At 36.5% G+C, this 22,056-nt stretch overlaps 1 protein-coding gene across 5 annotated transcripts in view; it reads right to left on the bottom strand.

Annotated features, from left to right (window-relative positions):
* Positions 1 to 22,056, bottom strand: part of LOC106164491 (segment polarity protein dishevelled homolog DVL-3) — a 77,795-nt gene that overhangs the window by 49,117 nt on the left and 6,622 nt on the right. For 4 of the 5 annotated variants that reach the window (XM_086995107.1, XM_086995108.1, XM_086995106.1 and 1 more), the window contains exons 3-4: positions 19,010 to 19,143; positions 15,864 to 15,949 (exon numbers count right to left, since the gene is read on the bottom strand). In XM_086995107.1, the coding sequence (XP_086851233.1) occupies positions 15,864 to 15,949; positions 19,010 to 19,143 (220 nt within the window). Of the gene's footprint in view, positions 1 to 981; positions 1,457 to 15,863; positions 15,950 to 19,009; positions 19,144 to 22,056 lie in introns of those variants that run through there. The other variant, XM_086995110.1, reaches the window with a different exon arrangement.

The raw sequence follows: 22,056 nt of genomic DNA, 5'->3' as shown, positions 1-22,056 counted from the left end.
GGTGGAGGTGGGGGGGGGGGGCTGACTGGACAAGAATGATAGCTTTGAAACCATTTTTTCTTATGTTTCAGAAGACTAAACCACAGTTGTAATATTAAACCAAAATGACATGACATCCCATATTACGTGAAGAGTTACTATCATGAATGAACCATGATTTTAGTTGAAATTGTTAAAGCAAGTTCATCTTGAAGCATCCTGAAAGGTGAATATTGTCTAATATTCATCTTATCTCTTCAATCTTACTCTGAATCTTGCTTTTTTATCTATTACATTAATATCACACTGACTTCATTCAGCCCTCAACTACTGGTTTTCCACCATAACACATCATACCATACTTACCCTTTTCATTATAGCCAATTATGTTGACAGAGTATCTAAGCATTCATTATGGACAGTTAAAAGCTTTGAAGTTTCCCCAAACTGATGTCAAATACAAACCCTGACTTGTTTGAATCCAAACTTACCATATTTTAAAACAGAGGAAAAAACATAAAACTGTAATAAAATCCCTCAGGGAAATGTTCATAAAAGTGCAATGTCTGGGTGTACTTGTATAACATGTGAGCCAATTTTTTACAAGAGCCTTGAGTGAAAATGTGATGATGATTGCGCAAAAGCAAGGCTGTATCAGATCGTACGTGTCTGCAAATGTAACTGTGTATGTTTGCATTTGCATGTAATTGTAAATGTTAATGCATTCTGATTGCCATAAGCTTACACTGCTTTCCTTTAGTCTGGTGATAAAACTGTTAATTTTGACTTGCATGTATGCATTTTTGTGTGTGTGTGTGTGTGTGTGTGTGTGTGCGCGTGCGTGCGTGCGTGCATGCATGCATGTTCGTGTATGGTCACATGTACCACAGACATCATCACTCACAAGCCTCATACTATACATCACTTCATTGTCTATAGATTACCAATACTTTTGTTAATCTGTGCGTGTGCATGTGTGTGTGTGCGTGCTGACATATCTACCTTCACATTGGCACAGACTGCAGCATTCACAAGTCTTCAGCACCTGTACCGTCATCCCCTTGTCTGGTGACACTGTTGTCAACACCTGTATTCTCACCATGTTGTCAAACGGTGTGTGACAATCCCAGCGAAGCTCGAACATTAGGAAAATGACCAAGCTCTCCTGGTTGACATCCAAAGCTGGTTATTTCTCAATGTCATGCGAGAAGTGCCATGACCATGGTGGTGTTTTGGAGGCTTTCTGGAGTAACTAACTTAATTTTTGAAGTTTAACTTCTCACAAGTGTTAAAGTATTCTCCAATGTTGTATGAGATATACAAGCATCTGTACCAGGAGCGTGCCACTAAGGATGAAAATTGATAAGACTTCCTGTTTGATTTGCTGATAGAGTAAGGTTCTTTTGCTCCTTGAATGACTTTGCTGCTTGCAAATCCAACTCTGCTGCTTTAGAAAATCTGCTTATTTACTTTTTCAGATTTCAACTTGTGATCCACTGCATTTTTTTTTTTTTGTCATATATTTTTTCTCGAACTACTCAGATTCCAATCAACATCCAGATTGCTAATCAGTAGATTTCCCAAGTGAGGTTTTGATCCGTGCAGACCCCAACAGATTCATAATTTATTCAACATTAACAAGACTCCTTCCACCTTGATGTTTGTTAAAAAAGAAAAGAAAAAGAGCATGTCACACATGCACGTTCATTCCACCCATGTTTAATAAATCGGGGATGAATATTCCAACAAAAACATTTCACTCCTGCTGCAGCATTTGAACTGTGTGTGTGCAGTTGTTATTTCAGAGAGCTCCGTGGTACCCCTTCAATGTGAACCGTTTCCCACACAGACTGAGGTCGCCTTTAGCGGTGTATTGCCTCATGTCTCATAACACCGATTCCCTTGTTTTTACAGCTGAAAAAGTTTGATACATTAGCCCAGTGCAATCAGAAGGCTGTAAGCAAAGAAAAAGGCATTTTCCTCTTGGCTTGTTAAATAAAATGAAATGCTGACTGTATTAAAACTGAAGACAACATATATGGCATATGGTGTAGAAAGTATATGGTGTAAATAGCTACAACTCATTGTATTACAGTACCTATCTATATCAGATCTGTATCTTTTTCATCAGATTTGTCTGTAAAGTTACTGAATACTATATAATGTATGAATCACTGTTTCAGTGGTATATTTGACAATAATAAAGCTTACGTTTAACTTTACGGCAATGGATCCATGCTCAAAGTTTCATTTTCCTTTCCCTCATTTAAAATAACTGTCATCACGAAAGCCATTGCTGATAGACTAACAAAACCATATAGAAGTGGTTAATTGTAGTAATTTGTTATATACAATACTAGCTAATTACTTTCCTTACACTGCACTTTACTGTTTAGACTTTCTGTAAGAGGGCAATGATGATAACATTGTGAATTAGACAATGAAAATGGTGATTTTTTTCAATATGTAATAATCTTAGTCTTCACCTGCAAATAACCAGCCTTTCCTTATACTTATATATTCCGTTATAATATACTTTGAAGTTGTCTGCCTATTTTACTAGTCTTATAAATGCAATTACCTTCTCTGACAACCAAAATACCAAGCAACTGCTTTTTTTCCCTCTCCTCCCAAAAAAACAGAGCACCCCTTGTTTAAGAAAAAACCCTAATAACTGACAAACTTGACACTTTCTCGAAAGGCCTGACAGGCTCCTTTCATTGCCTTAAAATTTTCAAGCAAATGTTCATCCTCTTCTGCAGAAAATAAAATCAGCACAATCACTGAGTCAAGAAGTTTTTGTCAAACTGACAACCTCAAAGATTTCATATCAATGAAATATAAAAAACTTGGGTCCAACCTCTATCCCACCTTCTGTAAATATCATACTTCTTCCTGTTTTCACTTGATATCTCTCTCTGTTTTTTTAATAATTCAAAAGGCAACTGTTTTTTACCCACATGACCTTTAGGTCAACAGTTATTTTAAGTAAAGCACCAGCCACTTTGATACCAATGGTATAATTTCCATGCAAATGTAACCAAGGATAAGATGCCTTATATTATTAAAATGTCCTTTCTTTAGCACAATTTTAACAGACCCTTTTACATTTTCTTCCATGTGCATTTAAGGAAATACCTTATGCATTTTATCATCCATTTCTATTACTATGTATTCATATGCAAACTTGCCCATTTTTTTCACTTTTAAGGGTATTTTAGATACATTATTTAGGATGGAGTCCCATTGTTTACTGGGATTATTCTATTGTAAACAAGATGTTACACAAAAGATCTATACATTTTGAGCTGTGTCATATTGGCAACACTGCATATGGTTTCTAAATATATACATATCTTGCTATTTTAAAACAGAAGCAGTCATCTAACTAAAGACTTATAAAGCAGCCTAGTCGACTATCCAGCTCTAGTTCTCTTACCTATCACACCATTTAACCAGAGTACAACACCCTCATGTATCACCTAATACGATCTATCTTTTACATTTTGATCACTTGCCTAACACATCAGACAAAACATTGAAATTATTCACCAACCAAAAACAAACTCACCGTGTTATAGCCACCGGCCCCACTTTGACGCTAACTAGGACAGCGCTACCAAATCACACAAAAACAATAGAGCTTGTCACCCGAAAACACTGACACAAATTTAGCACACAAGAACAAATGACTTGACAAGTTCACTAGAGCCCGTCTACATCTGCTACAGGAGAAAGTCCTGTATTGACTATATATGCCAATATCTTTGTCTTCACAGATCGAGTGACAGAACCTTGTTGAAGTTAAGCAGCAACAACCCTGTGTTTTGCCCACAAGGTATTTTATTTGTCCCTAGTTTCTGCTTAGTCAACAGTGGATAATCCTTTTCTTTTATTGCTGTTTTTTCACAGGGAATCAGACAGAGTCAATATTACTTCAGTGAAATGGTGTGATGTAACAAGGTCTACTTTAGGAGACTGCTGTGTGAACAATGTGACGTACTTGTTAAATACAATAAAATATTGACACTGAGGTAACGTGGCATTTCTTTGAAATAAGGACTTCTCAGATCAATAAGTTCACCATAAACTGATAAGTATGCACAGTTTCTGATGTACTTTGTCACGTTAAGAAAATATTTTTATTTCATATCAGTATTTGACCATTAATTCTAAGAATAATTCTGGTTCAACTTACCATGATTTTAACAGTGAATAAAGAGCATATCGCTGAAAAAATTCCTCAGACATTAACCATCTTAATTGAAAGAAGTTTCCACGTAATCTCGAAATGTACTGACAGGACAGAATTCAATGTAAAACAACCTTGACAACTTGATAAACTGGATACCACTCAAGCTGAGATGTCAGCCCTCACCTAAACAGTGTCTCCAGATCTCACGCCTTTTTTCTTCTTTTTTTTTTTTTTTTTTAGTCTAGGTGAAGTTGATTACCAAGCACAGTGTTCCCTGGTGGCCGTGACAGAATACTGAAGACTTCAACTTTGACTTTCAGATTCACTTCTGCATGTAAAAGGAGTTAGACATATATGCCAGTGAAACCCTCATGGCAAGTTAACTTAGATCGCATTCACAATGAGTTCAGCCAGTCTTTACAAATCCTGGGGACTAAATATGGCGGACGTACATGAAAGAAAAACTGTCTAATCTTTTAATAGTCTCTCCGTCTCTCACAGGCCTCCCCACACGTCGTCCCTGCGGGGGGACAGTCATTAAATCTCGGCTCCATTGGGACGACACATGGGGAGGCATGTGAGAGGCGGAGAGACTATTAAAAGATTAGGCAGGTTTTCTTTCATATATCCGCCATATTTAGTCCCCAGGATTAGTAAAGCCTGGCTCAACTCGTTGTGAATGTGATCTTAAATTGGTTCTTTTTTTTTTTTTTTTGACTGAATATACCAACATCATTAAAAATGTCCAGAATTTATAACAAGGGATGTCTGAGTCTCTTTTGCAACCCTAGGTATTTCCATGTTGAAAATGTCTTAATTCATATGCACTATCTGTCCTTCACTTCCTAAATATAACATATAGCCAAGTGTGAAGCAGTCTTAATTACATAGTCACTATTTGATCTCGTGACCCAATTCTAAATCTCATAGTCAATTTCATTACTGTCAGTTTCACAGAGCCATTCATATTCTGACATGAAAAAGCATAATAAAAAGGACGAAAACAACAGTTGAAAATATCAAGAAAATTCTGTGCCTACTAAAAGGCGTATAACCTTTGTAGGTTAATAAAAGTGAATTTTTTTTTCTTCAAGACTTCATGTTACCTTGAAAAAAGAAATAGTTTATGGCTTCCAAATCCCATAAAGCAGATGATTTAGTATAACTTGGTTTTACAGTCCAATAATGGAACTAAAAGGTCTCTAAACCACAATTTTCCCTTCCAGATCTACCCCTGTGCTGTTTGCAGTATAATAGTCATACATGACTTTTCCGCTCAAGTGAAATTTTGATGATTTCTAGCTTTCATTCCATATCTTTATGACAACTAACCCAATCGATAAAAATATCAAATATCTGCCAAAGGTTTTTAAATGACAACCTGAATGGCTACCTAACCAATGGCTACCTAACCAATGGCAACCACTTCTAATACACCAATAAAAAATACAGCAACAACAAGACATACCTGATCTTAGTAAAAAAAAGACTTGACTGCTTTTTCAGATCCACCATCATTATTTTACAATATGTGCTCCACTATTGCATGAATAAGCTGCTGACCGCTATCACGACATGTTGCGAGCAATCCTTATTCAGCAGCATGTTTTAGATTGAATGCAGCGTATGAAATAAAGTGTCACTGTGACCTTTAAATTAACATAACTGCCTCATGTCACACAAGATCATCTGCGTATATCATCTGCTCAATGGTTACTGGCAGTCAACTCGGATAAGAGTCACTAAAATCCATGTATGAAATAAGTTGCTGAAAATAATAATAATAATAATAATAAAACACTTCTTTAAAACCGCGCTACACATGCGTCTCAGCGCTGTTTACATAAAAAATATAACTCCACAGATAAATTAAAGCCAGTATAGACTAAAAACAGAATACTTAAAAATTTTAAAAACTAAAAAGATGCTATAAATTAAAGTATTCTTTAAAAATCTCTACAAACCAAAGGAAAAATGACAACAATATAAAAAGACCGACTTCTGCTGAAATTTTAGACCATGAAAATAAACCCCAGCTTCCCTTGGCTGAACTGGCACACTTCAATTGCCCACTGGCGCTCTTTTAAATTGAAATGAGTAACTCGGGCTGAAGTTGTGTCTTCCCTTGGCCGTATCTCGACTAAAATCTACCACATGAGAATCAAAATGAATGGGAAGCCCTTGACCATCCTATTGAAATCAACAATCTCATGAAAATCAACATTTTTTTCCATATCTTTGTGTCACTAGCAAAACAAAGTTTTCTAACAATCTGCAATTTTCTTTTGCAATTTAATGCTGTGAAACAGAGATGCATCTTTTACACATGCTTTTCCGAGTGCAATATTGGACCCCAAAATGCATACCTGAGTGGACCGACTTCAGTAATTTTCCATATTGCCACAACCTTCATCTAGTATCAAAACAAAAACTCAACACCAAGCCTTCGCACTTTCTATGTTGGTACGTCAAGCTAGAATCTTTGCACTCATGTCACCCATTAAGCACACCACTTCTTCAGACCCCTTGTATTGGTTTAGTTGTACAGAATTCTCGTGCCTGTACTTAAAGGTAACACTGGTCATGACTCCAGGCCTAATTCTTCCAAATCTGTTGTACAAATGTAATTCTGTGTGTCTTCAGTTCATTTGGGTGCACTTCAAGTACTCACTTACCAAGAGGAGGTACATCTCCTGAACAAGTAAAGCTTAAGAGCAAAACTTGAAGTCTTCCTACTTACATAATTCTCCCTTGTCATCTTAAGTCACTCTAACTCAACTGTGGCCTAGCTACATAACAAGAACTGACTTTTTTGCACCTCTCTCTCTCTCTCTTTTTTTAGCTGTTCAAATTTAAGTTGCCTTGGACTGAATATATTGCTTAAGTTTTCAAATGTTTAGCTTTTTGTGAGGTTCCAGTGTGTGTGCATGTGTGTGTATGTCTTTGCATGTGTCTGCATGCACGTGTCCACCCGTATACGTATATATGTATACTGCATGTGTATCTACAATCATACTTGTCTTCTGACACGAGTTACTGCACTTTTTTTTATCTAAAACATCTTAATTCGTACCTCTTATATCAAATACATAAAAAACTATAACAGTTACATAACCACACTTAAATCAAAGAAAACCACCAAAACCGCCTCAAGTACAGACAAGACTTGCATATGAAGGGAATAAGCACAAGTGGAAGCCTCTACTTCACCAGCTTTGTGCCATGTCATGTAGTCTCTTCTCAGTGCCAAGCTCAGTACTGTGCTCTCCACACATACGGTAGAAACTTGAAAATTTTGTCTGTCTTGAAAATATGTTGGAAGAAGATTCTCTGCTGACGTTATTTTTTTTTTCACTTTGAAAATATTTTTCAGACTTGAAAATGGGCCTCTTGAATTTGCAAAGTTTGTCACCTGTATGGTCATGTTGGATCCATGCATTTAAAAATATTATTTAATTTTTAAGTGACCAAATTTTCAAATTTTTACCGTAATACACCAGACAGATTGATGTCCTTCATATTCTACCAACTACATGGCACCCTATTGTACCGGTTTTACTCTCAACTTGAAGGAGCGCCTTCCTCATAATCCTTGCACAAAATGCTAAAGAAACTGGTGTACTTCCTGACTTTACACCTCTTAGAGCATTGAACCATTCCCTCCCCCCCCCTTCCCTTTCTCAAGTCATTTGTGACCTAATCAATTCTAAGTCTACATTCTAAATTATACAAATAATCATTAAAGCAACATAATCATAATTACAAAAGCATGATACCTCTACTGTTGTGATTGTGAAACTTCCATTCCAACAGAGCCATTTTTGGTGCAAAATTCTTAACTTGAGAAGAATCTGTTTTTCTCCTAGGTCAACCGCAGTCTAGAGCTGGTCCATACATCTGAGCCACCGAGGCAAATGTAACATCAACAAACAACAGATAGACATCAGAACTTTCAGGTAATTCTTCTCTCAATAAACCACAGATTAAAGGAAATCTGCCGCAATCACTTGTATCTTACATCAACTGTATCTAGTTGAACACGAACAAAGATTCCCTGTGTGAATCCTGAGATGATCATGCATTTTGTTAAAGTATGGGTCTAATATCTTGAGGCTTCCCTCATGGTGACTTTATAGTCAGTCCCATAAGTATGATTTTTGTAACAGACTACTAGGCAAACATCATTAAAATATTTCTCTATCGTGCAATAGACTGTGTATGGATAGACCTTAAGGGAAAACAACCAGAGAAGCATCCACCAAGTCATCATGGATAAATTGTTGGTTTTTGCGTCGTTACAGTGCACTCGTTACTCTGCCATTACTTCTGACCCCACTCTCCTCTATATCCCCCAAAATCTCATAAGATTTTACAAAATGACATGAAGCTTTGGGCTATCTCACGTGATTCCCTTTAAATTTATTGTTACAGACTCAAAAATTACCAATTTTTTTCTTTTATTTCAAAACAATCAGTTGCATGTGTATGTGCATGATTTTTCTACTGATCACATTAATCAGTTTTGCTTTAAATTTTCTTATGTTTTTCTATCTGAATGTGACTATTAAAACAGCTTAACTGGTTATCTTAATAACTAGTTTGTTGCACTTAGTCACTTTACAAAGAGACCGACAGAGACACAGAAATTTATTTAATTTTTTTAAAATTCAAGTCACGTTCTCAAGATTCATAAAATCTATAAAGATATCCTTACATTAGCAGCATCTGCCATACCTGACAATGAAGCATGGTCCAATATCACTCCTCTTTAGTAATTAATGCCAATTTCTAGTTTTTACGCAGTCTGTCCGTGCTTAATTTCCTAATGTTTAGTAATCCTTTCATCATCTTTTTAAATGTCACCTCCAATCTGCCTTTCACATATTTTTTTCATTAATTCAGATCACACGTCAACCATCACCTCTGACGATCAGACAGATTTTTTTTTTGTCTGATGCCTGAAGTATTTTATTTTAAATACTATTAATGACAGCACTATGACATGAATTCTGTGGCATGTGTATCTAAAGACAAAACTTTGACATACTGCACTAAAAAAGAAAACAAATTCTTGCTTATGTCAACAGACTCATGGTATCTTCTTCATGATATTACGTAGTTGCACATAAATATCAACCAGTTTTAGGACATTTTACTTGGATTTGAGTTTTCATATTAACATAAGAAAATCATACATTTTTTAACTTACTGTCTTAACTTACTAGCGTTCTTCGTTGCCAATATTTCTTTCCCTTTCCCTTATTAAATGCCCCTTCCTGAAGCTAAGTTGAATATTTATGATGTATGAGTATATAAATATCATCTACAAAATAGTACTGGGGCGTGACTGATCAGATACATCAGATACCAAACTCTTTCCCCACTGTCAACAATCCCAACAAAATTCCCTTTCTAATAAACACTGGTGCTTTGTAACATTGATATCAATGAAATGTGTGCATTTTATTTCTGAAAGCTTCCCAAACCGTGACAGATATACTAGATAACAAGACAAAGCACCACAAAACCCGAAACTTTCAATTTTTGTAATATTTGCACCCAACTTCTCATTCATAAGACTAGCGGGCCCTGCATACAGGCATTATACCTCCACGTTTCCTCTCATAACTGACAGCGGACCAGAAATGATCTCACAATAGTACACCATGTGGTTCATTGATGTTTGCAATACTGATGATGATTTCTTTCAGGGCCTTCTCACTAATTTCATGTAACAGTATGAAAAAGAGACAATGATGTTGATCTCATTGCGAATTAAACATTTCATTATCTAACTTCCCAGAAGAATACAGATGTCACTACTCATTGCACACCATAGGAGACTAAAGGGGCCCGCACACGGTGAGCATTCGGCGTGCGCCACTTGCGCTGCGCCAGATGCTCGCGCTCCTCAGCTCCCCGCAAACGATGCGCTCTTTGCTCAGCAGAGATGCCTCCAGGCCTGCCCCTATCGGACGCACCGCGAACTGTGGGATCATGTGTTTAAGGAAACATTACATTTTGTTGTTTTTTCTGATAGTAATGGATAATGATGACCACGTTAATCAATCAGACTAACTATAACTGTGTACATTTTTGTTGACTTCGCTGGGGGCTGCCATTTTTGTTTGTTTCCGGCTACTGGCACATGCGCATTGTTGGCATGGCGTGAGCAATCGGCGCTTGCACCCCGCACACGCTGAGACATTTGCCTCAAGAGACCAAAAAAATCAAACACGTGAGAAATTTTGCTCAGCCACGCGTGAGGCAAAATTCTCACCAAAATACCCCCGCACACGATAAGAAAACGTGCGCGCGCCAAATGCTCACCGTGTGCGGCCCCCTTAACATGAGAATCATAACTCAATATTTAAACATAATATCAAAATATTTTAACTTGTTTATCAAAACAGCTACTTTAATTTTACAATAAGTAATAAGTACATACTTTTATATCTGTATAAATTTAAGAAGTCTCACCACAACTCTCTCACCTGGCCCCCCAAAAAATCTTCCTTAATTAGCCAGAGTAACCTTGGACTTTGTGTTTGCTTCCCTGATGTCTGCTCTCTTCAAACATTTAGATAAATCAGGAAGATAAAAGCAAACCCCCCAGTCATCCTAGAGGCTTATTCAAAACAAGGCATGGATAACAGGGGTGGGGTCTGTCTAAAACAAGGCATGGCCTAAAGGAAGGGAGGGAGGCTTTTAAATTCAAGTTAGTAGTAGACAATTTTCCACTTCCTTTCCTAAATCAGTTTATGAAGATTTCACCAGTGAGGAGCAAGGCGGGTGATAATAAATCCTCCAATATCCGGAGGACCTACATGTAAGGCATGATCTATGTGATAATATTTTATCTCCATACATTTTTATGTGGGTCCTAAAAAGTCACCAGCGAACTTTAAACATAGATTTTTGTAAGATGTTGGAGAGAGAGAGAGAGAGAGAGAGAGAGAGAGAGAGAGAGAGAGATTTAACCATGCAGTTTTGTAAGATGTTGTGGAGAGAAAGAGGGACAGAGAGAGAAATATCAACTATTGCAATATCAGTCCTACATAAATCCCAAACAACATTTATCTACGAAGACAAGCAATGCACGAGACAAGATTACATGTAAATCCAGCAGGTCAACATCTCTTCAAATATACTTCTGATACAGTTAACAAATATCTCTGATATACCTGTCAAAACTTCAGGGTTAAAATGCCTGAACAGATATGTAGTGAATGTCCAAGTGGCCATCCTGTCTCCGACTGGACAGATAAATTCGGCCGTAGAGAGCAAAACATGGCTCTCAGTGTCCAGATAGCGCTTCTTAAAACCCAAACATGCACATGTGCTTCAATTCATAGCAGACATACATAAAATTTCTTTTGCATAAGTTTTTATACACAATTTCAAAAATAAATAAGTACAAGTTTTGAACAAGGATCAATAAAAATCCTGAAATGTCCCATATGTTATGGCAGTGATAATTGCATTCAAATATGTAACAAGTGTTTTTTTTTTTCAGTCAATAGAAAGAGTTTATCCCAATTTGATAGCTATCAAATTAAGCAATTAATGTGACACTTTGTCCGAATTGATTATAAATCCATTTCAGTAATTAAGAGCCATGTGTGACGAGATCGATGAGATGTCAAAAACATTTCTCTTGCACCAGATGCTCGGAAGTTGTAATAATTTTCTTCCTGTACAACACTCTCGACCAGCCCCTACCTATATGAGCAAGTTTATAACTTTGATCACACCTCTCCAAATACATGAGCCAGCTTTTATAACTTTTTGCTTAATTTGAAAGGTATGAACTTGGCCTGACCATAAGGTCAGCTATTACATGAACCAATGTGTGTAATAGCCATTTAAACATAAAAAATCTGACGATTTAAAGGGAAATATGCTTCAACTGTCAAAGTGACCTACCAATAACTACGTCTTAATATCAATCTCTCCCAGACAATAAAAAATGATACTCAACCTGATAACTGTTTCTTTCTCACATTGGCAATCTGTGAACTTTTGGTTTATGCTGTCCAATGCAGAACTTGGCATACACACGCGAGGCTCCTTGACCTTTATGGTTAACTCCCTTTCAGACAATTAACAGTCAGGTTTAAATCACTTTATCAATGCGAAATACTGCTTGCATGTCCAAATACTGTCACGCTAGCAGATATTTTTTGTTTCTGACAGTTTTGAAGTCAATCAAGTGTAGTTGTTATCAAACCGGCACATTTAAAGCCTCTTGTAAAGCAACTTATTTCCTTTAATAAATATCAAATTTCACTTGGCATTCTCATAAAAAAACTGGACATCAGAAATGACCAATGGTCAGACAAATGCCAAGACTGTCATAGCAGAAATTAATCTCATGCACTCTTTCACCTGTTATTTTAAAATTTACCATAATCTCAGTTTGAAAGGGTCCATCTGTAAAATGACCCATCTCATTCACAACTTATGAAAATGTCCACTATTTCATAATCAAACAGACCATTACTTACTATTAATGAAAGGACCAGCCTTACCCCAACACAATGGGTACTATCTTTAATCAAAATGACCATAACTTATGTGTACGTAAAGACCTCCCTCAGATCAATATAATGACCACCACGTACAATCAAAATGACCATACCTTGCAAATATCAAAATACCGTCCTTGGACCAATATAATGACCATCACAATCATCAGTAATGGGCAGTTATTCTTATAGTCTACAGCATAAATAGAAAAATCAATTACTTGAAGATTATAACCATACTATATGAGGGAACATTATGCAATAAACTTAGACTGATAAGTTTTATACTGAGGGACTGGCACTGTTTAGTTGACTGCTCTTAAAACCAGAAAGACTTTAATACTTGATATTCTGCACCATTAGGAAGCACAAGGAATAGGAAGTCGGGGGGGGGGGGGGGGATAAATTTGTTTTTTGCAATAAGAATATAACATAACTTGGTAGAAAGGTCTGTTTAGATCCTGCCATATCACTTTGTTTTGCACCAAGACATATCACATCAGCTTTTCCTCTTTAAGGTTTACTTTTCAAATGAGATAAAATACCTCTTCCAAACCCCCATTATCATTTTTCCTTCCCAGAATTTCCTCTACAATTACTTTAATTTCCCCTCTCTTATGTGTGTTAGTTCCTTATTCTCAATATCTATCAAAATATAAAACACCTAGGCACCCATACAGTTTCTCCATATACATGATAAACACCAGTGAAGATGACAAATAAACACACATCATCATAAGTCTCTTGAAAGTTTCACTGAAAAAAAAAAAAAAAAAAAAAAAAAAAAAAAAACATATCAAGCCCGACCAGCTGCCTTGGAAAGTCTCGATAAACCATAAAACTTAGCATAAACACGGGGAAGAAACAGACATTTTGTTCACAGTCATACCCCATGAAATGAACTGTGCTCTTCTGACCCCTCCCTCTTGATACCATGTGGCCTGCGCACCCCGCCTCCTAATTGTCACCCCCGCGAGCTAATTAACGTCATTCCAGGACAGGTGACAATGACAGATCACTGGTTGAAGTGACACAAAGTCACCCGTCGCTCTGTTGACACTGCTGTGAAATTTGGGCTGTTATAATGAGAGTTTAGCAGACACCGTTATTGTTATCCTGTATGTAATTACTGTTATTGACATCAATTAGGTGTAAAAATTCTTGCAGCATGAAATTTCAGACCTAGGGCCCTTTTCTGGACAAATAATCAATTTTTTTAAAAATATGAGTTATTTGGTGCTAAATTTGGACACATAAAATGTTTACTGACTAAAATGTAAAACACTGTAATTTGTCTCCTCAATTTATAACAAAAACATTATAAAATTTATCTTAGGTTGTATGGTGATTTAATCTGAAATCTTTTCCACAAGTGTGTTCCAAAACTGAAAATTTACAAAAACATTTTGCATTCTTTAAAAGACTGCTACTGCGTAATCATCAAATCATTTACTGTTCTCACATTACCTTTTAATGCCACTAAGCCTATCTGCCAAGGACTGCTTGAACAGTAATCAAATCAGTGTATCAAAATACACAAGTCAGTTCCAAGTCACAGTTGGCATTCCCACCAGAACTCAAACTCTCCAGATGTAAGCCTATACAGTTAATGTCTACTGTTTAAACGATGCCCTCGGACTTTTATCCTTGTTCCTTTTCCATTTATTTTCAGATTTGAAAATATTTCTAGAGCAAATTTCCTGGTTGTCTGGAAAAGTAATGCACAAGGAGCTTACTGGGTTCCCATCACTGCCAAGGTCCCATTATCAATCACCAATCAATCCTGTCCAACACAAAAGTGGCTATCTTCTTTCCAATTTTCCCCACCTTCCAATCCATTCATTCATTCTGTGGGGAGTGTTTACATCCAACAATGTTATCTTCCGTAGAAAATCTTCACAGAGGTGCGGACATTTTAACTTCTTGTTGGTAAATTCTCCTGAAACCTAGTGAGGTCTGTTGTTGCTTGGAATTATGCCTTATCCTCCTATCTCTATCAATATCAAGAGGTGGGTAATCATTCTAGCAAATAAAATATGGGCAGAGGTTTCTCTTGAGCCTTCCCCTAGGTGCTGCCATCTGTTGAGATGAATTCATTGAGGCTAAAATCTTGCCCTGTTTGTGAAATACTGCACAATTGCAACATGATGTTTTGTCTATTTTTGCTTTCTTTCTTCCCCCTTTTAAGATATTGTTGATTATGCTTTTCTTTTCTTTTTTTTTTTTTTTTCAGTGTAAATGTTTCTGAAGAGTCCACCTTGGTATCTTTGAATCTCAATTCTGGGTTCCTTTCTGTAAGACTGCAAAGCAGCAACTTTGCCATAAAAATGTTGCAATAAAATTGTTCACCTATGATTGCCCAAGTTCAAAACATAACAGGCAGTCCTTCATCTCTGATGAAAATTACCCCTGGGGAAAAAAGGTATCATCTTCCGTTTGTATATATATGCTGTAGGTTGTATATATACTGTAACTCATCTTGACTAAACTTATGATATAATTGCTTTCATTCTCTTTTTCCTTAGTCTTTTTTTTTTTTCATGGGTGTTCACCTGTTGAATCTAACCTCAACTTAACAGTCTAACACAAGCTGTGCATTTTGTCTGTAGACGTTAAAATTTATGAATATTAAAGGTCACTTACCTCTCTTCCCCTCGCCAGCAACTGTGAAACATGACCCGTGTTCAGTTGATTACTCAATTCATCTCAATCTGGCTCACTAAATGCACAACACAACCCGTCTCACTCAGGCAAGCACAACACAATCTGTCTCACCCAGTTAGGCACAACCACAGTCATTGTGCTCCAGTCACAGCTAACACAATTTAAAATCAATGTAGGGGCATTTTACACACATACATTCAGGTATACTTCCTCTATTTGTCTAATATTTATTATCTAGACAAACTGATGTGCAGTCTTGCATATATAAAAAGGTGCCTTTGAACAATCTGACATAACAAACATAAGTCTGAGCATAGCATTCAATAACAAGTAGAGCAAGTGGACTGCAAAGCAAAAGTAAAACAGAGAAGGACATGCATTTTTGATATTAAAAAAAAACACAATCATGAATGCTGAATATAAACAAAATCAGCTCCTTTTCTCTCTCCCACACATATACACACATGCGCGCACACACACACACACACACATCCTACCTCGTCGTGAGCTGATAACGGAGTCTGTCTCTGTACATGTGTCACATGGCTCGTTGTCTTGGCTGTGGACTGATGAGGCGTTAGCACTGAAATATACACAAAGAAACCCCATACAGATTACATCAAAATAAGACGGGGATAAACAAGAGGTCTATGGTAATTTCATGGACTCATCTTCAGAATCTATTCAATGCTTGGAGAAAGAAGAAAGATTATTATGATATATCAAAATAAATAAAGGCTAGCAATTATCTGTGCTGGTTAACTGAAAGGATAACATGATGTTAATCATCAATGTTTGATTTAACATTCTATTTCGTTTTCTGACTTCAATGAATAAGTTAACTGATAGCCAAGTAACATAACTTGTTAAATAAAGCAATTTAGTTTCTGAAACATCATTGAATCTTACTCTTTCTTTTTGACTTCTCTAAAAATAAGTGGGAATGTAAAACCAAACTATAAGCCTTCCTGCTTTAAGTAGAAAAACTGCCAGAAAAAAAAAATAGTTTTGTGATTTAAATCGGGGGAAAAAATCATGTCTGTACTAGTAACATTCTAGTGAGATATCTTGCTGGTGAATTAGTATATTGTTTTTGTTTTTTTTTTTTCAAAGCTAAGATTTTTTAGCTTTTGGGCCATATTCTGGTTTGTAAATTATTGTTTAAGTCGTGCACACATGCATACATGTGTGTGTTCTTCTCACATAATAAGCACAGGTGGGCCAGTTCTTGCAGATTGGATACATGAGAATGATCTGTTTATATCAAAGTTGTCACACTGTTGCTACTTGACCTCTCATCCCTATGTGTCTGTTCATCTTCAACAATCTACTTGCACGTACATGTTTATATTTTTGCACATGCCCCTTGTTTACGACAATAATCTAATTTTGCATTTCCAGAGGTATGTGTTTCAGTTTTTCATACATTCTTAAAATACTCAAGCTTATGTAAAAACTTATGTAAAAGCTTATGTAAAAGGCTTTATTCTTTACATAACTCTATTATTCAAAACATGATCTATCCAAATTTTTTACATACATACAATGTTGTTAAGGAAACCTGTACGTATCCACTGAGACTTACACCTGTTTAACAACCCAAAATACCTGGACTGGTTACTTAAAAGAATTATGTTGAAGTGCACTTAACATACTTGTCTTCATGAAGTTCCCAACAGAAATTGAGAATACTTCAAAAATAAGCAAAACTACTCAATTAACACAAATCACACACTGGGTTTGGGCGCCAGCAATTAAGTACATGGATTATTGAAGATGCTTATTAGGGTGTATCTATAGTAAAGCTATGACCACTTAACAAACTATCTCAGCACAGAAGGTGGCTCAGTAACAAAGGCTAAGGAATAGAAAGACAACAGAGAAAAAAGACTGAGATTGGCGAACCATGTTAATGTTTTCATGTTTACTCTTTGAGTAAACATTTGCCATAATGTTACTAAGAAAAATATCTCTAACTAAGAAAAATATCTCTTACTTTTTTCAAAACGCCCCCCCCCCCCCCCCCCCCACTCAACAGATCTACCTCATCTTTTTTTTTTTTCTTTTCTTTAAATGCTTCAGTGTCTCATCTTTTTTTTTTTTCTTTTCTTTTAATTCTTCAGTGTAAGTTAATTTGGCCACAAAACACCTATTTTGACCTTCCAGTCATCCCCAAAACAAGTCTAACCATCTTCTAACCCCTCAGCCAAATGAATTCCCTGTTAACACAGTAGCAGCATAAACAGCAGCAAGTGTAAACATCAACCAGCATCCATTTGACTCTGAAAGCTAAGGCTCATTTGCACACGCAAGACAAATCAGGTGGGAATCAGAGTGAGCATCATTTACACACACACAACTGACACAAGACAAATCCAGTGGAAATCAGAGTGGCACAAACTGGGGCCTTTACACCAGGCGCATTACGTGTAACTGTTGCTACAGTCAAAATATCTGGCAAGTTGTTGATTGCATGACGTCATGCTGTGGTATACTTGCTATGTCCACATAATTATGTTCAACAAAAATTAAGGTAAAATTTAGAATGAAAGAATAAAATAAGTTTTTTTTCTTAAGTTTATAATTTTTAATATCCTGATCCCTGTTATAACTTCAAAATACAGTTCACAATTTCTTTGCATACAAATAAATAAATAAATATGTGGGAGCTGAAATAAACACAGCATAAAAGCACTCTGATTGCAGACTACCTGCATCTGCAATGTACTGAGTGAATGTCACTTTCAGGCAAAGCCCGTCCAGCAAGGAGCAAGCACTCAGCAAGCCAATCTCTCTCCTGTAGTCAGGCATTTTACTACCTGTAGAGATGCCCCATGTTGTCTATAATAAGCCTTCTAAACCAATCAAACTGACCTAATGGTGTTTGCGCACCTGTAGCCCTACTGTAGTACTGTAGTGGTTCACAACTTTCGAATACCAATTATTCTCAGCGTATCTTTCTTCACAATTTTGTTTCCTTTTAAAGCAGCATTTCCATCTTAAACCCAACTATTCTAAGTATTCAACAATCAATTTCTTCAAGTATTATGAAGAAAACCTTATTCAAGTGAAATGATTTCACAGAATGCAAATTTTTTGAAGAATAACCTTACACTTTCTACTGTTCCTGGGGCACTAGCAGTAACTGGAGAAAAGGCTGGGGTCAAAACCAAGACCCTCTTGGCAAAAATATGTTAGATTTCCTAAGGGGTGGGTGGCTGGGTGGCTAGTTGGATGGGTTGGAGGGGGGCGGGTACAAATACATAGCCTCCTACTTAAATAACTAACCCACTGATTTATTTAGCTGGATGATGGATAGATCATCTTCTTTAAGCCAATAATGATGATTCGGTTGGTTTATAATACCCTCAATATGGCCTGAGCTTCACAAAATAGCAACAAGATTTTGGATAACAAGTTGACATTGGTGAGTCTTGAGATAATGGACCACACTAGACAAAGACGAAGATGACTTCAAAGCTGTGAACAGTGCACTGGGTTTCAAAGTGCACGTTGTTTTATAAGCCAATTAAATCCATAAATCTTGAAATGATCAAACAAGATTTGTAGTTCTATCCATACTGTGTTATTTCTTCTTCTTTTTTTTCTTTAGTCTATGGCCTGAATGCATCAAAACACTTACTGAAAAGATGGCGGGCGACTGTCTCCAATTCCTCCCACTCTCTCTCCTGGAAGGTTGGGGGGTGGGGTGGGATCCCCCTGCTGTGAATCACACTGGGACTGTGTATCTGAGGCACTACTTTCTGCTGCTACCAGCTGGAAAATACAAATATATAAAGACATCAGTTTTACTGTTTATTAACTATTATTTCCACAATTTGGATTAGTTCATCTTTCAGGTTGGTCTGTTCATTTTTGTTATTATGATTGCTGTTACTGTTATTATAAATATTATCATAAATATTATATTATCACTATTATCATCATAATCCTTATTTTTTTTTCCAGAAAATGAAATCCAACTTTGAAATCCATCTGGCGCACAGTTCAAATATTTTATTTGAAAATAATCAATTATGTTTACAATGAGTCCACTGGAAGTATCAAAATTCATATTTTACCAATCATTGCATAACAAAGGTATTATCAATTTTATTTTCTCTTCCTGTACCATTTTTCACGAAAAAAAAAAGGTGATTGGTATTTCCTCGTCTGCCATATGTTGTATGGCAAAGTCAATTAAGTCAGATGGATGGTGAATACAATTACTTTGAAGTCTGTTCACGCTTCCTTATTCCAGAAGAAGCCGCAGGACAGATGGTTCTGCCCAGGAGACTGCAGCCGCGCTCTCTCTCTCTCTCACACACTCTCTCACACACACACACACACATACATACACACACCTCCCCTGCCTCTCTCTCTCTCTCTCTCTCTCACACACACACACACTCTCTCTCTCTCTTTCTCAACCCTCTTTTCTTATATCTAAACAATGACAATGTACATAAGTCTTATTTCATCATTTTTCCCATCATTTCTTTTTTTTTTCCAGCAGTGCTCTACATCCCATAACCACAAATGTACCAGTAATGGCATTCCAACCACATCACATCAACATACAACACAGCAATTGCTTTTTTTCCCATTAATTTTGTTTTCCAGTAAATTGAAGGCTGACAACAAAAACAGATACCCGGAAATTTCTCAGAAAACTGCCACTAAACACACGCACAACCATTTGATTCGTTTTAACTACATCAAACAACCACGAGTTACCAAGATCCAATTACCCACAATCTACACCATGGATTTAAAAGCTTTCACTAGAACATCATCATTAGCACTTAATCTAGCTCCCTCTTTTTGACATTATCTAAAAACATTTTGTAATTTTCCCAAATAACATTGTTTTTAACAAATGGGAAAAATAAATGAATATCAATAGAAAAACTTTCACTTTATTTGGCACAACAAATCACTTTCAGCATTTGGCCATTAGTATTCATGTATGCTCTTATATATCTGTGTGATCTTAGATCCTCATTACAATCAGGTCTTTCTCATCACCAGTTTATTAATTACAATTTAAACTGTCCTTAGGCTGATTTCTCCCTATATCTGCCACACTCATTAACTGGTCATTATTTTAAATTACAAGATATTGCACAACTGTAGGTTGGCAATGTGTTATAAGTCTCAATGATGCATAGCAAGAGCAGCTCACAGAATGCTGTAGCATCTTTCTGAGTGAAAAAGAAACTCTCTCTGGCCATTTTGGGTTATGGGTCAGTTAGGCAGCAGCTCAACTTGGTTGTGAACAGAGCTTTAGATAAGAATTGGTTGACTGGATGGGCCACATAAATCCCTAATGGATTTTTCAATTGTAAATAGCTCGTTCCAATTGAAACTATCAGTCTATGCAGATCGATCCAACTCAACTGGGACTCGCTGAAAGCAATCAGTTTAACTGATTAACAGACCTCCTCCTGGCGTTGAGTGAAATACAGAAAAGCTGGTGAATTATTAGGTTGCACTCAGCTTAAAGACACAAGAACAGGTTTTTGTCTTGTCATAATGAAATGGAACTATTAAAAGACGTGCATTCTACAAGTGTCCAATATAAATGTTCCATTTTCGGGTAAAAAACACAAAAAGTCCAGTCTTCATAATGGGTTTTTCCTTTCCAATTACCTTCTCAGCTGGGCAGAAACAGATATTTCCTTTTAACATTTTCCTTCACCCAGCTTCTATGCTGCGTGTTTGTAAACAACGACTCATCTATTGACGAAATTAATGAGGTTGATTTTTAGGCGAAATGAACACATGGAATATATTTCCTGTTGATGTAGCAGTGTCATTACTCTGTGTCATGAAATCAATACATGATAAATGTCTCTATGTTTTCTTAAGGTGCTTTAATTTCTTAGTAATTAGTAGTAAAAATTACAAAAATAATTCCATAATTTTATTTGTTAAACATAATAATTAATGAACTGAGTTTGAAGAAACAATTTGTAATACTGCTTGGGTTTTTTTTCAGACATCTAAGAAATGAAGTCTATGCACCCCTTTCTCTCTCCTTCATTACCCCCCCCCCTCTCCCCAGACCCCTGGCACTGCCCCTTTAAAATCAAATTGAGAACCCCAAACCAGAAGCTGCTGGCCATGACCCAGGACAGTAACATCCAGTGAAGAGATTCTACTACCACTGTAGAACACCTAACATGTGGAGTTAGCCCTCCTGTTTAACTAGCCCTGTCAGATGTGTTTACCTTCCTCCAAAAGGCACGGAGATAACTACAGCCTAGGTTATAAACAACCCTTCTCACTTGCCTGCAAGTTTTAGCAGATGTTCTGTTGGGGATTTTTTTTTTTTCAGGCGAATTGGTCTTTCCTTTAATATTGTAAGGAAGAGGCTGAACATTTGTCCATTTGTCCATTATATAGGTGGAATATGTATTTTCTCAAGACAGTCTGATTTTTCCGAAATGATAAGAAATGTTGGCAAAGCACTTCGAGGTATTTTTTCTTTGTAGAACAACATTTATCTTTTGAAATATTTTCATGCAAAACATTAGTTCTAAGGAGAAGAGCCAACATCCTCAATGCTGAAAATAAAGTTTCGTTCCCAATCAGGCTGCTGTTTGATCTTTACCAGATACAAGCAATTCCAACCTCTATGTCAAGACACATGCCATTCCAGTGCAACTCTCAAAGGAAAAATTGTAA

Source organism: Lingula anatina, chromosome 9 (genome assembly GCF_051362555.1).
Source record: "Lingula anatina isolate TDL-2025a chromosome 9, LinAna3.0, whole genome shotgun sequence".
NCBI lineage: Eukaryota > Metazoa > Brachiopoda > Lingulata > Lingulida > Lingulidae > Lingula > Lingula anatina.
This window is presented reverse-complemented; position numbering and strand designations above follow the sequence as displayed.